This window comes from Tamandua tetradactyla, chromosome 24 (genome assembly GCF_023851605.1).
Source record: "Tamandua tetradactyla isolate mTamTet1 chromosome 24, mTamTet1.pri, whole genome shotgun sequence".
NCBI lineage: Eukaryota > Metazoa > Chordata > Mammalia > Pilosa > Myrmecophagidae > Tamandua > Tamandua tetradactyla.
In genome coordinates, this window is record NC_135350.1 from 43162556 (window position 1) to 43177906 (window position 15351).

General features: G+C 35.8%; 1 protein-coding gene across 1 annotated transcript in view; it reads left to right on the top strand.

The window, feature by feature from the left end:
- Positions 1–10609, top strand: part of LOC143667945 (uncharacterized) — a 35610-nt gene extending 25001 nt beyond the window's left edge. Inside the window, exons 2-4 of the mRNA XM_077142410.1 lie at positions 3946–3990; positions 5490–5703; positions 9996–10609. Coding sequence (XP_076998525.1) covers positions 3946–3990; positions 5490–5703; positions 9996–10024 — 288 coding nt within the window. The 3' untranslated portion in view covers positions 10025–10609. The remainder of the gene's footprint in view (positions 1–3945; positions 3991–5489; positions 5704–9995) is intronic.
- The last annotated feature ends 4742 nt before the right edge of the window (positions 10610–15351 follow it).

Sequence of the window (15351 nt, forward strand, 5' to 3'; positions counted from 1 at the left end):
GTTACTTCAATGGTAGCCTTTACTTCAGGTCTTTATTTCTTTATGCCACTTGGAACCACTGTGCTGTGTCCTTTCCTTTCAGTCTGAAGAACTCCCTTTAGAATTGCTTGTATAGTATATCTAAGGTGATAAAATCCCTCATTTTTGTTTATCTAAGAATGTCTTAATCTCTCTCTCTTCCTCATATTTGAAAGAAATTCTCAATAGAAATTTCTAGATTGGCAGTTATTTTCCTTCAGGCTACTTTCTTGCCTCCAGGGATTCTGATGAAATCTTAGCACCCAATCTAATTGGAACTGTCTTGTACATAACATCTTTCTTTTCTCTTGCAGTTTGCAGAACTCTCTTCTTCTTCTTTGCATTTGATAGTGTGGTCAATATATGATGAGATGTATTTTTCTTCATGTTTAACCCCTGCTCTTCTTGTGTGTGTATATTCATGACAATTGCTAAGTTTGGGATATTCTCTGTCATTATTTCTTTGACTACTCATTCTGTCCCTTTCTCTCTTTCTTTTCCCTTTGGGATTCTAATAATGTGTGCACTGGTGTACCTTGATGGTGTCCCACAGATGTCTTAAATACTTTCACTTTTAACATTTCTTTTTTTCTTTCTGCTGCACAGCTTGACTCATTTTAAGTGTGTTGTCTTCCAGTTCTCTGATTCTTTCTTCTGCCAGTACTAATCTTCTCCTGAAACCCTTCTGGGCATTTTTCATTTCGACTATTGTGATCTTCAACAACAATAGTTCTGAGAGGTCTTTCCTAAGTCAGTCTTTCCTTGCCAAAACTGGGCCAGACTGTGCAGACCAGCTCTGGAAAGGAGCTCAGGAAGGCTCCAAGAGCTTCTTCCAGGGCTTCCCACAGCTGAGTTTTCTTGGCCTTCCTAGAAAACACAACCATTCAACTAACCATCCTCCCACAACCCTGAGGAAATATAGTATATTTAAGTCTCCTCTGTATGGTCTTTGGTCATGGCTGCTTGAATCAGTGACATCTTTAGAGCTGGGTCCATAGCTATCCAAAGTCACTACCCAAAAGCCATGATCCATAATTGACCTTGACGACCCCTGATGTTGGGGAAGAGGATTTTTATGTTATTTTTTTGCCACCAGCAAGCCAAGGGTGGGCCCTGTGGCAGCATGCTACAAGAACGGGGGTGGGTGCTGGCAGTTGCTGAATGGAGAAAGCAATGTACTATTCTTTACTATCATTTATCAGCCTCTTCCTCTCTCTCTTCCCTGGATTCTGTATAGTGTTCTTTTGACCGCTAAAGTTTCAAAAGAGTTATTTTCATACAGTTCCTTCCTGTTAATAGTTGTTCTGGTGGAAATATTGAGTCCTGGATCTCCCTGCTCTGCCATCTTTCCACAATCCTCCTCGGTCATATCGGTTTTAACATTTAGGTGGCAGAATCATAAAAATTGAAGAGGAAATAGAGTGTTTGTCACAACAAGGATCTATTTATATAGTTTTTGCTCATTCTTTAAGCACTATAAATGTCCCATTTAACGTATTTGGACTTTACCCACTTATATCATCCCTTGATCTCCCAAGGCAAGGGCATGGGATGGTGGAAGGGGACTAGTTTGGGAAGGAGTCTTGAGCTCTCTCTAGAGCCACTAATTAGTTCCATCACACTGCCATAACATCTTGCAACAGAAGCTTGAAAACAGAAATGACATTGTTTTACCTACAAACTTACTTTTACATTTCCTTGCAACTCAGCATCTTGAGCCCTGAATTTGTGGAGAAGAAAAATATAACCAATATTTGAGACTTATTTTGATCTAGGGTCAGCATTAGTTATTTTGGGGCATTCATTCACTCAATGAATTTTATTAAGCAAGTATTGTGCTTAATAAAATATTAATGTTATTGAGTAACTATTACAAAGTCACTATGCTAATCAGTGAATATGTAATAATGGACAAGACAGACATGGTCCCTGGTAGTCTATTATAGAAATCTGAATCTCTAACTATACAAATAAATGACATAATTAGATATTGTGAATAAGTATTAAGAAGAAAACTATACAAATGGAGTGTGGCAGAGAATGACACAGAGTTATGGAAAGCCTTTTAAAGGCATTGACATTGATGCTGAGACCTAAGAGATGGAAAGGAGTGAGGCTCGTGAAGAGATGTGGAGTAGCCTAGGGTACTTTCCTAAACAGAAGTCCTGAGGCAAAGGAACTGAAAGCCAAGGAACTTGTTGAAGCCGAGTGATTGAGACTGACAAGAGACACGGATGGCAAGATGGATAGAGTTTAGATCCTGCAGGACCTTACAAGGCCACAAGCTGGAGTTCTGAATTGTGCAGATTGTGGATAAGCTAGGGACAGAGCCAGAAGCTGGATGTCCGGTTAGTAGCTCACTTGCTCCCCTGTGCAATTTATATTTTTGTACAAACTTTGAATGCTGAATTTTTCCAATCTGTTATAATTTTTTCTACATGCTTCATTACTTGACTCCGAGCTTATTCAGGTCAAAGGCTGCATTTTAGAATTTATCTAGCATCTAGTAGATAGGTGTTAAGTAAATATTTGTGGAATATATGGATGTTTGCATTCTCAATTAGCTTGAGATTCAGTAGTTGCATCTCCCCAGTATCTACAAGAGTCCCATACACTGGGTACATGTGGAAGTTTAATTTAAGAGCTCAGCAGAAGGGCCAAATGTAAAAGAATGTTTTATCTGATATTTTCTCTTATTCTACCATATAATTGTACCTGAATAGAGTTAGGAACATTTTTTCTATGAATTATTCATTTCAGCACATACCTTGTAAAATATCTAATGTCTCTAACCTTTTGGAGCTGTGGGCCTCCCCAATCAGTATTTAAAGTAAAATCTCTGTAGTAGCACTTTACCATTTTACCCCCTCAGCTGTTTTTCAGTCCTTAGCTCATGTGAATAAGGAAGCCGAAATGCTCTTCTGGGAACACACAGCATGGATATATATATATTTTTTACAATCGCTGCAGAATTGTTTTGAATACACTTCGGCCATGAGGTTAAAGCTCTCCACAAGGAATACTTTAGCAATAATTCTGCTGCCCTCTAGCCGAGCACTGAAATCCCTCCGGAATGCTGGTATTACCCTTCAAGAATGGTTCTGAAATGACTTTACTCACTTCCCCCATCCTTTCTATTCCTATTGAAATTCTTCCAGAATGCTAACAGTAACCTCCAGCAGATGCCCAAATAACTTTTATGTTCCAAGGTTTCTGTAACAATTCATCACACAATGAAATGCAAGCTTACTTTTTGGAGAAAAGGTTTGATAGTCGCAGCTGGTCAAAACTGAGCATGTAGATTCCCTGTGGTTAACTTATTTCAGTTTTACTGACAACTCTGATACATTATTTAAAGGATTTGTGAAAGTACCAGCATGCACATTTTAAAAAGGGTTGAATTTCCTTTTTAGAATCTAATACCACTACCACCACCACTACTACTACAATTATTCATCTTTTTGCCAATTGGTATTTTCAGAGAAATTGACTCCAACATGTGTATTGAATAAAAGTCAGTGAACTTGGTCGTAAGCAAATGTATTCTTGTAACCTGGCCCTATGCCTGAAAAACACAGAAATCATATTTCCAGAATTCAAAGTATGGTGCTAGGTATTTTCCCCATTATTAATTTTTTCATAAAGAAATATTTGTTAAGCACCTGTTGTATGCCAATGCTGTGCACATGAGAAATTCATCAGTGGAACAGAAATGCATGGACCTGCCTTCATGAATCTTACTATCTAGCAGGGGCTGCACTGTTATCTATAATTCAATTTGGAGACAAATCAGGACCAATGATTTTCTTTTGATTTTCATATGACAAAATGCATAAAATCTATGTGATCAGAGCCCTCTTTGCAAAATGACAGTTTTTAGGGAAGTTGTAGACCCAGGCTGTCTGACATCCTTGTCACTTCATGCAGGTCTCTACTGAGCATTCGAAATGTGGAGTCAAATTGAGATACGCAGTAAGTGTTAAATACTCATCAATAGTTTTTGTATTGCTGATATGTTTAAAAAATAATATATTAGATATATTGGGTTAAATAAAATATATTGTTAGAATGCATTTCACCTTTCTTTTTAATGTGGTGACTAGAAAATTACAAATTACTTATGTGGCTTGCATTATCTATCTATTGGACAGCACAGTTCTAGAGATTTAGATATTTTTCCTAAATAGTAATAATAGGTTCTTGTGTCTTTATAAATAAAGTCATAGCTCCCTTCATTAGTAATTATAATCTACTTGAACATATAAATTTTCCCAAATTAGATCACACCTTCCCATATTGCTGTTCCTTTTCTCTTGCTTACCAAGATCTAGACTTCGCTCCTGGGGTTTCTGATTTAAATGGTCTGGAATAGGGCTTGGGCATCAGAATTTCTTACATGCTCCTCAGGTGATTTTTGTGTGCAGCCTGGGTTGAGAACCCTGCTTTTGTCTGTTATTTAAGTCTCCCATCCCTTCTTTTAGAAATCAAACATCTCGTTTACTTATCAATCACAATGGGACAGGAATATGCTTTAAATTAAAGGGGAGAAGGTTACATATTATGAGGATGACTTTCTATTTTTGCTGTAGAAGATGAGAGTATCATAGTCCATAAAGGTTGTGCAGACCAGCACTAAGGAAAACCATTGGACAGAATTTGTGGACATATGACAGAAACTTCCCAGAGAACACTGGACCCATTTCTTTAGAGTAATTTGGTTTTTAATTTTTTTCCCTATATGTATGTATATGTACTTATATGTATAAAAATGCACACGAATTTATGAAGGTCATGCCATCATGTTACTTCTTTTTTAGTGTATTATTTTTTCTTCTTTCCCTTTTTTGTTGTACCCTTCCTCCAGTCCCCTTAAATTCTTTTCCACCCCTTAGGCCATAAAGTAACCTGTTTTAGCATATAACCTTGCATATTTTTGCATTTTCATATAATAATATGAAATATGAAAATTATTTGTATGCACACACATATAAACACACACATATATATATTGATGTTTTAGAGGAATTGTCTCTTTTTTAAAAAATATGCTCACATATTTATATTCATAGCTTGTCTTTCTCACCTATCATGTATTGCATCTAAGTGCATTTCTTATTCATTCTTTTCAATATCTGTATATCCATGAAAATATATACTATAATTTAGCCAACTCTTTCTCTATTGGTGGTTATACTCTTTGTTTCTAGTTCTTTTCCTGCTAAATAAATGCTATATAAATATTCTTCCATACTGATGCTTATATTTCTAAAATTTTTTGTATATATTTGTGTTTGTGTTTAATTTTAATATATTTTTAAAAGATAAATTTCCTAAAATGCTATAATAATTCACATTTTTTTCGGGTACTTTGTTTGAATCATGTGCCCCACAGAAGATATGTTCAAGCCTTAATCCACATTCCAGTGAATCAATTTATAATAAAAACTTTAAAGATATTATTATTAATTAAGGTGTGGCCAAATTGGATCAAGTGCCTTAATCTGTATGACTGGAGTCCTTATAAAGAGAGAATACTCAAATGTAATCAGAAGAAGAAGCAAGAAGCCATAGCCAGAGGAAGCTGGACAGGAGAGAGAGGTTGGGAGATATGTGACGGAGGACTGACACTGCCAGACTTTACTGACCTAAGAAGAAGGCACGGCCTTCCCAACATCTTAATTTTGGGTAACTAAGCTTTAAAACCATGAGACTTTAAATGCTTGCTGCTTAAGCCAACCCATTGTGAAGTATTTGTCATAATAGCCTTGGCAAACTTAGACATTTGCAAATAGCGTTCTCCTGCATCTTGACAGAAAAGTTTTCCAGTATAATGTGTCTAAAGTGTTATCTTATTCTTACTTTAACTTGCAATTCCCTGACCAGTTTGGTGATTTTTACTGTGTTGCCTGACCATTTGAACTGGCTGTTCTGTGAATTGCTTCTTTATGTCCTTTGTCTGTATTCTATGCATTCTATATTACCTTCTTGTTGATTTGCAGGACTTTATATAATATAGTTATGATACTTCCGTTTGTTCTCTGCTTTGCAAATCTGCATCCCTCCACCACCTATTTCTTGTCTATTGACTTTGTTTATGGTATATTTGTTACCCCCATTTTAAATTTTTATGCAATCAAATACATGTATCTTTTCCTTTGTAACTTCTGGATTTCTAGTCTTGATTAAGGTGTTTTTTCTAGTCTTGATTAAGGTGCTTTCTGCCTCTATATTGTACATGTCACCCCTTAATTTCCTCCCAAGAATGTAATTTCTTACAGTTACTTTATTTTTTCCTAACCTATCACCTTAAGTTGAGATAACCACAGAGCTTTCTTTTTTTAATTTTATTTGATGTAGTATTCTAATTTCATCAGATAGTATAATTCACAATGAATCTTTATTCAAAGAATACTCAACCCTTTGTTTTGTGGTCTTCTATACATAAAATCCAGTAAAATCATCATAGAATGTTTCAGAAAATTTCAGTTTTATATTTTGAAATATATGCACAGTGCTGACTTTGCTGAAAGATACAGAAGTGATATTCTCTCAAAGAGCATGTTGTATTGTCTATCAAAACAGAACAAACTGACTTCAATTAGAGATATATATGAAGCTGATCTGGTTGGTATGAAGATAAATTATAATACAGGATAAAAGATGATATCGTCTGTATTCTAAAACTTCACCTTTTGTATGAGATCAAAAGAAGAGAGCTTTATTTTTCCAAAATTTAAGTTTTCTGTAGCACACACTCTAACTTAATCTGTTAGGTCAGTTCATTTAAACAACCTAAGTATATGGAACCTAGAACAGGGAATGGGGTTTTATAATTTAGTACAGCTTAATGTCATACCCTGATACATTTAGAGTATGTTAGGCAGATAATTAAGTGTTTTTAGAGTCCTTTGAGGATTAGAGAAAAATGCGGATCTATTAAACTCTCTCACCTGGGAAATTCCTGATGCTTTCTCAAGCAGTAGGGACTCCTAATTCAATAAGCCAAGTCCTCGATATTGAGGCTTGCTATTATGAAATTTATTTCTGTAATGGGGAAGCTAAGCCTACCTATAAATATGCCCAGCAGTTACTTCCAGAAAGCCTCTTTTGTTGCTCAGATGTGGCCTCTCTCTCTAAGCCCAATGCTGCAAATAGATTCATTATTCTCTTCCTTACGTGAACATAACTTCCAAGGGTGTAAGTTTCCCTGGTAACATGGGACATGATTACCAGGGATGAGCCTGGCCTTGGCATTGTGGATTGACAAGTCTTCTTGACCAAAAGGGAGAAAAGAAATGTAATAAAATTAGGTTTCAGTGACTAAGAAATTTCAAATAGAGTTGAAAGGCTGCTCTGGAAGTTACTCTTTTGTAAGCTTCAGCTAGATATTGCAAAATGCCATGGTATGCGAAGCACCAACCAACGATATTCCTGAAAACCCTAAAGAACACCCAGAGCTCTAGCTGAAACTCTATAGAAATTTCACTCAATAAATTTATTTATCAGATACTTAATACCTCCAGATTTTTCCTATGGCAGATAAGCCTTGAAACCCAGAGGTGTTCCACTCTCTCCAAGAACATCAACTAACTGCATCCCCTTACCCCATAATGTCAATACCCCTTTTCAACATGAAGAAATTAGTATGGTCATTACTTAAAGATTGGGGAAAGGATCAAATGAGAAGGAGGAGTTGTAACAGAGAAGATAGGATTTAACAAATGATTATGACTACTGATCATTATATAGATATTTATTTTTAGTCTCCAGTGTCTTGCAGCAGCTAGAAGAAGCATGTTTAATGTTTCAATGATTTATGCTTCAATTCTTCTTTTTTTAAACTGGAGACTTTATACCTATTGCAAAGCATTGTAGCATAGTGTTTTAAGAATATGGGATTTGAGTTGGGAAAATCTCGATTAACCCCTCAACTCTACCACTACATAGCTGTGCAACTTCGAGCAAGTTATGTCAGGATGAACTGAAATTTCAGTTTTGCTTTGGGATTCAGCTCTAAACTATTCTTTGGCTTCATCTTTGGCCTTAGATAGTATAATTTCGATGCCACTTTTTTTTTTTGCATTTTTTTAATTTAAGAAAATAGCAATACACTTAGAACCACCAACAATGGATATCTTAGTTAGCTTAAACGTAGGCATATTTAAATAAAGTATCCATATAATCATTGTAAAGCCCATGTTTGTGCAGTAAATTTCATAAAACAATTTAAAATTAAGGCAACAAGGAAATAAAGCTACATATTCATATAGCAAAGTTCTTAAATTCTAAGTATTAAACACTAACTTAGGTAGCATTTGATCAACTGTCAAAACTGTGAATGTTCTCAAAATATCAAGTAGAAAGTTCTTACAAATATCTGCATTGCTGTAGTAATGACCTATGTTACTAAATATTTTCCTGATTTCACAAAATATGAAGATACAAATATTTTTACAGTTAACATATGGAAATCTTAATCACCTAGAATGGAAATCTTAACCATCCTAATATGGATATCTAAGTTAGCTTATCAATAGGCATATTAAAAAATATATATATATCTAAGTAATCATCGTAAAGTCTCAATGCTACTTTTGATCCTTGAAACTGTACCTGATGAAGTAAGTTACCATTATATCTAGTCAGCATAGCAATATTATTTACATGAGCAAGAAGGTCATTCAGCTGTAATGCTAGTTTATGTGTTAGTTTGGATTATTATTCAGAAATTATTCATTTTCCTCTCCATGTGTATGAAATATATTTCCCCTCCCCGTTGATGTTGGGTTTGATCATGAGCTATGATAAATGGGACGTTACTGGTTGAGATGCAAGCAAAAGTTTAGAATGTGTTTGTATGGTTGGGCTTTCCATCTTGCACCTCTGCTCTTGCTATAAGAACATCCAACCCTAAGCAGCTGCTTCTCCATCAGAATGTGCACCTGCAGATCTCACCCAAGCCCAGCTACAGTGGGGAGTCAAATTCAACTAGTCATGTATCTTGAATCATGGTCAGCCAGTCTGAGTCAGATGGCCCTCAGCTGACCTACAAATATATGAGTAAGAATAAATAATTGTGGTTTTAAGCCACTGACTCTTGGGGTGCTTTGATTACATAGTATAGCAATCTAATATAGCCTCTGAATATGCTCTTTCAAATATAAGTGGACAGTTGAGATGTAACTGTGAATGCAATTTTTCTTGAGAGCTTTATATCAATAAATTTCATCATTCAGTTGATATATAAATGTTCATTATTGATATACAAATGACACAATACTTATAATGATTATTAAAGCTGTGATTTTGTGTGTAGAAATAACTTTTTAGAATTTTCAAATATTTTTTTAAAAGATCTTTAAAATATTTAAATAGGTTACTGTTTGATAGTATGAATATTAAGAGAGTTCATTTTCAAGATAATTTTAGGAAAAATTGCACATTCTTTGAGTCAAAAGTGCTTATAAAAATTAGAATAATAATACAAGGTCAAATAATATAAATTAAGTGGAATCATAATTCCAGTCTGTAGAATTGTTTGGCACCCAACTTTTCATAGGTTAAATAATCATTGAATACTGATTTAATTCCTGAGAATTTGTTGAAAAGTGGTAATCACAGAGTGGCTTGAGCTATGATGATATCTCATAAGATATTTGTTATCATCATCAACATAATCTTCATAAACATTATGTTAATTAGGATACTTTGGTTGAAATCTTGGTTGAAAGTGATAGGAACAGATTCTGGCTGCTTAAGCAAAAAGGGTTATTGAAAGGGTTATTGAAAGGATATTAGCTGGATCATGGGTTGACCAGGAGATTCAGATTTAGGTATTAAAGGAGCCTTGGCCATTCAATTTGGAAGTAACTTTAGAGAATTTAGGAAGAAAAAATTTCCCACAGGTCTTTCTAAAGTGCTTCTCTTGGAATGAATGAGTGCAAATCATTTTCAATTTTATTCTTTACTTTTTTCAGGATTCATGGTTCAGGGAGAGGACATCTGAATAGCCCAGCCAAGAGATGACAGAGAAACAATGCATGAACACTGGGAAACCATCATTTCCCCTAAGCATATCAGGAAACCACTACCAGAGAAGGTGGAATGGATACTAGGCAGCCAAAGAATGTCGTCTTACAGTACCTTTGTAATTGTTATGAATATAACTTTCCATCATTATCTTTATTCTCTGTTGCTGGAAGGTGGAAGAAGTAAATCTATTCCTGAGACCCATTTATGAAGTATGATATGAATGCTTAGGACTAGGATGGAATTTATGGCTGTGTATGACTCAAATAGTGAAGAGCCTCTGGACTGAAGTAGAGATATTTCTGATATGGGCCAATTTGGAACACTGTCCATGTGTGAGAAGACATTAAAAATTAGGACAGTCTTTACTAATAGAGAATGGTTTGTCAGAATATAAACCTGGGCTTCTCTAAGAGAATTTTATAGCCCCTTCTGGAGTTTTCTGCTAGCAGGATGAGAAGATTCTCCTTTCTTTCTGTTTGTGCACAGTCTGTTTAATTTACCTTGTCTACAGCCAATGTCGCTGTGTTAGTATCTTATATTCTTTCTTCCCAATATTAAAAAAAAAATCACTTCAATTTTCTGATCTCTCTGTTATCTTTCAGTGTTACTTAAGGAGTCAGTTACTACATCCCATCAATTACTATATCCCATGTACTTTAGATATGACTGTAAAAATGAGCAAAAGAGATGCCCACTCTTTGGAGCTTAATAGGGAAAGCAGACTAAATAAATAGTTATGGAAATAATCACATTCATGATAAAAGTGCCTTGAAGGAGTCATGCAGTGTGTCATGGCAGTGTATATATAATGGGGCCTAACTTAAACGTGGCAGAGGGTCAGAGATGACTTCCATCAGGACTGGAGTTTAAGCTGACATGTAAAGATTGAGTAGGAGTTAGCTAGGTGAAGGGGGGTGGGCTGGAGGGGGTAGGATTTGGGAGCGGAAGCAAGTATGAAGGCCAGGAGGTAGAAAGGAGCTCAGTGCACTGGAGAAATCTGAAGGCCAGTGTTCCTGGATTGCAGTGAGTGGGAGAGATTGGTGAAAGAAGAGATTTCCCTCTCTTTCTCCAATGCTAAGGCCAAAAACTTAGAATAATTGAAGAAATTCCGTCTTATCAAATGGGCCAATCTTGACGATATTTGGGGGAGGGAATGGAAGGGATAAATAGAAATATTGAAAGGAGGGATCCTGGTTTTTTTGTGCATGCTCCATGGAAGTTTTGGAAAAACCACAGCTCTGCCTGTTTCATTTCAACTCAGTGTTCCATCTCCTGAGATGAGTAACTAACCAGAGATGCAAATAATGTCCAATGTTTGAGTCATCTTCACCCTTTCAAAACCAATTTGAAGAGCAGTCAATTTTTTCTCTGTTGAATTCTTGGACTTTTTCAGAAAAGCAAATCAGGCTGAGCAGTGAGCCCTGCGTGTGCACACATTCCCTCTGGCCTGGGGTTTCCAGTTCAGCAGGCCAACTCTCACTTGTCATATTGAATCCTCTATTACAACAAAATATTATTTTAAAGCTGCACTAACAGTAATTTAGAAGCAATTGAGTTTTATCAACTAACACAAACTGTGGGATTTCTAACTTGGATTTTAGCTGGTATTTTAATGAAGTGTGCTTTAACAACCCCAAATCTTCTGTCAGTGCAGCAGCTGAGTTGCATATACAGACCTTTGATGGAGGGGACCTGTGTTAGCACTCAGAGGCTTCAGCCTCATGTGTTGGCTCGCACATCCACACTTCACAGATCTGTCTACCAGGTCCGTTTATTTCCCCCTTCTCCTAATGAATATTCTGCTAGACCCTCCATTTGTTCTTATTTAAAATTTTGAAATTAAAGTGATTGTTCCCATGTGCACATTTTAATAATAGACGTTTGAGGAGGAATAACGATGACTTAAATTTTCTCTTTGCTCAACTGTCTCATTTCATTCTAAGATACTAAAAGGACACATGGTCCAGCATGTTAAAACTATCTGGTGAGAAGTAGGGGATTGAGGAGAGAGAACAATAAAAGAAAGGAGAAAAGAATGCTCCCTTATTTGAAGTGAATACTTTTAGTGGAATATATATCTGGAGGAATAAGAGTGATTTCCCTTTTAAAAAGAGAACCATATGAGTGTTGGTCAAAGACCTTTTCAGTTGTCAAAGAATAAAATTTACTTAACAGTCTTAGATAACTAAAGCTAAGTTTGTACCTGTTAGCATGACAGAGTTGAGGCTTGTAAAACATGCAAAGTGCGCTCTTATCAGAACAAAACTTCATCATGTAGTTTAAGCTTTGTGGACAGATTTTACTTAGTCTATAATTTAAAGAGAAAACCTATTATTTTTAACTTTCCATCTGTTCTTCCCATCCTGAGCAATGCCAGAAAATGTCGGTGGATGTCATTTAACCAAAGAAGATAATGTAGTTGTCTAATTTTTGGTGGATCTTAGTCCATGAAGAAAAACTGCCTCATGGCTTTTTTTTTTGATGCCCAGGGGAAGTGGCTCTGTACGGCATTTATGCTTACAGAACTTGGAAGTGTGAGGAAGTTATCCATGGGGCTACCCTTGACAAATAGGTAATGGGAACTGATGAATAAATGCTTCCTCTTTTCAACACTTTGGCTAACAGGTTTGAGATACATTTTATAAGAATCATCAGATGGTACCACCAAATTGAGAACCAGTAGCTTATAATGGTGGCCAATACAAAAATGCATCCTTGTATGGACTTTTCTTCCTTCCTTAATACTCACTCCTGATCCCTGGGATTATATTCTGAATAAAATACCTATCTCAGGCTATGTTTCAGGGAACCTCAGGCTAAGGCAGTTGGTTTCCAGAATGCACATTCTAAAGATAGGATTTTAGAACTGGAGCCCTTGCCAGTCAGACTATAGCAAGAATTCCTTTGCTAATTGGAATGAAGTGGTTATAATATAACCTCTAGCATGTTGTCATATCACAATTACTAAGATACTCATTGATGGTGGATTAACACCTGCCAGTTTTGGCTATTACTGATGGACAGAAACATAAGTACCATCTGTGGAAGTAGATCTCATGTTGGAACAGAGAGGAGAATTAAAACTGAAGGCTGGAATGTAGAAAATTTATTGACATAGGAGCATTCACCCATGGCTTGAGGTCAGAGTAGTGGCAAGGACACCTGCAAATAGCATTGATTTGATACTATATGGTTCCTTGATGTTTGGACATGGTACTGGCTTAGAGTAAATGAGGTGAAGACTGGAGATGCATTGGCAGAATTTTGAGGAAGAGGTCAAAAGGGTCAGGGAGGCAAGAGTGTTAGAATGGATTTATTATGTGAGAGCAGACAACTAACCACCTGACTCTTTTCTGGGGATCCACAGAGGATAGTCCCTTCATTGAGACAGTGGAGAACTCCCTGATGAGAGACCCTCTGATATCATTGAGAGTCCCAGTGGTGGTATCATCTTTAGGCTGCATTGACAATAAAAGATACAGAGGTCAGGTGATAATATTTAATAATCAGAGACATGATATTATCCTAATGAGAGATGAGATCAGAGAGGCTATCAAGTTGCCAGAATGTGCAGAAATCTGTGATGATGGCTAATAGACCATGGAAGATAAATTGTTAGATGATAAGGTGGCAATGGACTTGTATATCAAAAATTGATAAGTGGTGATCGAAATCCTGACATCGTCCACTACAATGGAAAACATTGTTTCTAGCCATGATCATAGACATTTATGCTTGGAGTTCTTTTAGTGACCAGTTGGTTTTCCCTTGGAGGCATCCCATCTGTGAATTTTTCCTTTAAAAATGGAAAATTATAAAGGGAGATTATTTTGGGGAGGCTTTATACAGTTTAGATAAACTATAAAATATAATCCATACAGATTGAAAATTCAACAGAATTGGCATCATCCAGGAGATGGTTAGAAATGACTAATCTGTATTTTACCAAGATCCCCCAGATTATTCAAGATCCATAAGCACTTCCTTAGAGGGTTTGACTATATATAGCTGAGAGAGAGTGGGAGAGAGGAACATATGGTGGGATAGACAGAGAGACAGAGAGGGATTGGGTTGACGGAGAGAATTTTTCAGCCATTGCGTGGTGTGGGGTATCAGATGATGGCATGGCCGAGCAGAAACAAACACTGAGGAGATGCTACTGGTATCTCCTCCAAATGATGGAACAAGAAATTAAAATGACCCAGACAGTGAGAGGTACAAATAGACAATTCAAAACAAAAAGAAATGTAAGTATGTAATAAATGTTGATAAAATTAAAGAAATTAAGAAACCCAAATTTAAAAAGTAAATGGATACCATATTTTGACTATTAAATGATTCAAATAATGTTTAAAATAATGATTCTTGATGTAGGCAAGAATTTGGTAAGAAGGTTAGTCATACATTGCTGATGGGACATACATTGTTTCCATATTTGGAAAATATTTGGAAGTTTATTAAAGTATGTATTGAGGAAGCTTAACTGTGTTCAGGTCTTTTCTCCTTAATTTTGTATCTAGGAGTTTTCCCCAAGGCAGTTGTCTGAAACGTGAACAAGAAACGCACAAGTTTCATCACTGAAAACTTATTGAGTCTTTATTAGCAAAACAATGTGCTAAAATTTTTTACAGGGGTTAATTCAACCTTCAGAACTATCTAATGTTAAAGGTATTTTTATGAAAACGAGGCTGGGCATGTTTAGTCAAGTTCTCAGAGTCACAAAGCTAGCAAGTCAAAAGATTGTGATTCAGCACAGGTCTGTTTAGGACATTAAAAAGATTATGTTCTATATAAACAATGGAATATTAAGCAACTGTTCAAAGTAATGTTTATAAAGCTCACTGACACAAGGTTAATCAAAAAAAGAAAAAGAATACCAAACTACATATTTTCAACTATGTAAAAAATTCAAAGGAAAAACACTAGAAGGAAATATTACATATTAACAGCATCTAGGTGGTGAGATTAGAGTGATTGTGTTCTTATCTTTGATGACTATTCTGTACTTTTTATTTCTCTTTCAGGCCTTAAGATGACATTTTTTTCAAGAAAAAATTTTTGATGTCTAGCAGCCATGGTTGTGCTCTTTCCTACTTTTTCATTAAAAAAGCATGAAAAAAATGAAAATAAAAAAGCATGAGAAAAAAGCATTAAAAAAGCATAGAAAGCTTATACAACTGCAGAGTCAAGTTTGATCACATTTAAATTGCCTTGGAGGTCAAGGATTCAGGTTAAATCCATCTTAGATTTCACAGTAAATTTTAATTTGTCACACAGCCAGACTTGCCACCACTCATAAGG